We start from the raw sequence: 2,500 nt of genomic DNA, 5'->3' as shown, positions 1-2,500 counted from the left end.
TTCTAATGTTTCCTTGTGTTGACTATCTCCAGGTTCATACAGGACATCGAGATGAACATGGGGCCGGGCCAGGCCAAGCAGTGCCAGCTGAGAACCTTCCTCACCTACTACATCAATGATCTCTTCCTCAACCAGGTCAGTAGGATGGACTCTGCCCCGTGCTGGGTGGAACTCGAATGCTGCTCTCTTCCGCACCCTGGACAGCGCTCGATGTGGATGGGACTTCAGCACTACTGGAAGCACTAGATGGCTGGACAGTTATCACAGAGCCAGGCTAAGCTAAAATAGACTACTAGCACACCAGAGGCTTCCCAACTAGGGATGGACGGTATCACATTTTTTATACATTTAAACCTTCCCCAAATTTTACCCCGGAATAACCGTCAAATGGTGAATTGTATTTACTGCTATACCATTTTCCGCCACAAGGTGGCTGCAGTGCACTTGCAGGCTCACGAGTGAATGATGAAGTTACACCACTGGTTGGCCGTGGCACGTGGTTTATGCCAGTTGGCGAATGCGGCCATGTGCGCTGGTTAGGAGTCTGTGCATTGCTAGCTACTATAGCCGTTACCCACCAATTGCTCACTGACAGGAACGCGACCGACTGCATGTTGGTTTTCTAATTCTCCCTTCTGACACACGCGCGCACGCATGCACGCACACACACACACACACACACACACACACACACACACACACACACACACACACACACACACACACAAGACCGAGAGACAGCAGGAGAGATAAACAGAGAGAGAGTGAGAGATGTGGGTTTTCTGTTTCACTCTGTCTCGTCATATTGTCGCTCAGGTGAAGCTGTCACCACGATTATGGTTGCTTGACTTTCTTCTAAATAAGTCGTCTCTTTTGACAATTTATTTATTTGACAAATTACACATTGTTTATAAAAAAGTTCTGTTGTCACTGTCATAGCATCTTCAACCACACAGACAGTGGTGCTGGACAAACACTCTTAGTTTGTTGTACAGCAGATTTTTTTGGGGTGATCGTAATGACTGTCATGAAACTCATAACTTTGCTATTTTCAAATACCCTAGTATAAGGTGTAAGCCCTGACGACCCTGACCCTGATGAAGACCTACAGTGTGATCCCAACGCGTTGGTCATTTAAAAGAAAATTATTTGCCATGTAAAATAAAGGCATTTTAATTATTCCAACCTACAGTGTGCCTTGGATTGTTTTTGAAGGCAACATGCATTTTCTTTAAACATTTGACCAATATATCACTCATGCAGAGTCCTTCACAAGATGGAATAAGCACAGTACACCTGAAATATCCAAAGAGCACCTGTAAGTGATCACAGCAGCGCTTCCACTCTATTGTCTACAGTGTAGACTCTACACGCTAGTATAAGGTATTACCTTCTTACAGCCCAACCCTGGCCTATTCCCAACTATGGTTCGGAGCCGTGAAAGCTGGAATGGTAACATGCACTATTCTTATAACAAACCCTTAAATGGGAGTAAATGATGTTCTATCAGACAGACTTCTCTTGTACATTAGTCATGGAAAGTGAGAACCGTGTGAGTTTTCATTGGTATCAAGCAGCAAAAACATGATGTGTTTGAGATAATTTGCCTTACTTGACATTGCACATCCTGCGATGTGACTATTGTGCATGGACAGATTGTGATGACGATGCTGAAACGATATATTGTGCAGCCTTAGTAGGATGACAGGATGATGGCTTCCATACATTGCCTAATATAGAGTGGTATACTGTACCAGCACTATAAAACAAGGCTTTGGTGGGACATGGCAGCTTGTCCAAAAAGATATCTTCATATTAAAAATACCAGCTGTGGGACTCCAGCAATTCCCAAGAACAGACTGTGACCAATCTATTACCATTCTATCTAATGCATGCTACTCTTTTGTCAGAAAAACAAAACAAAAAACAAGATAAGCTTTGTGCCTTTTGACAGGAGTCTTTATTGCAGCCTGTTCTTGGGAGTTACAGTCTGTTCTTGGGAGGAGTTGTTCTCCTACAACTGGAACCTTTCATACTCTATTGGATGTAAACACTTTCTTTTATTGAAGTTTTTTTCCCTTTCAGATTTTTCTGCCATTTTCTCCCCAATTGCACTTGGCCAATTCCCCCTGCTTTCTCGGTCGTTGCTCCACCCCCTCTGCCGATCTGGGGAGAGTTGTAGACTAGCACCATGCTTCCTCCGATGCATATGCAGTCTCCAGCCGCTTCTTGTCACCTGACAGCGAGGAGTTTCACCGGCAGGACGTAGTGCGTGGGAGGATCACGCTATTCCCCCCAGTTCAGGAGCCCCGACCGACCAGAGGAGGCACAAGTTCAATGACCAGGACACTGTAATCCGGCTTCCCACGTGCAGACACGGCCAATTCTGCCTGTATGGACGCCCGACCAAGCAGGAGGCAACACAGGGGCTCGAACCTGTGACATGTTGATAGGCAGGGAATCTACCACTGCAATACCCGGATGCCCTATTGGATGTAAA

General features: G+C 45.5%; 1 protein-coding gene across 3 annotated transcripts in view; it reads left to right on the top strand.

Moving 5' to 3' along the window:
* exoc4 (exocyst complex component 4) overlaps positions 1 to 2,500 on the top strand; it is a 298,065-nt gene that overhangs the window by 207,637 nt on the left and 87,928 nt on the right. For all 3 annotated transcript variants that reach the window (XR_014553501.1, XM_083654561.1, XM_083654560.1), the window contains one exon: positions 33 to 135. Coding sequence is in view for 2 of the 3 variants with exons in the window: in XM_083654561.1 (XP_083510687.1) it covers positions 33 to 135 (103 nt within the window). In the remaining variant the exon portion in view is untranslated. The remainder of the gene's footprint in view (positions 1 to 32; positions 136 to 2,500) is intronic.

Source organism: Poromitra crassiceps, assembly GCF_964638095.1.
Source record: "Poromitra crassiceps genome assembly, chromosome: 2".
In the NCBI taxonomy this organism is placed as follows: Eukaryota; Metazoa; Chordata; class Actinopteri; order Beryciformes; family Melamphaidae; genus Poromitra; species Poromitra crassiceps.
This window is presented reverse-complemented; position numbering and strand designations above follow the sequence as displayed.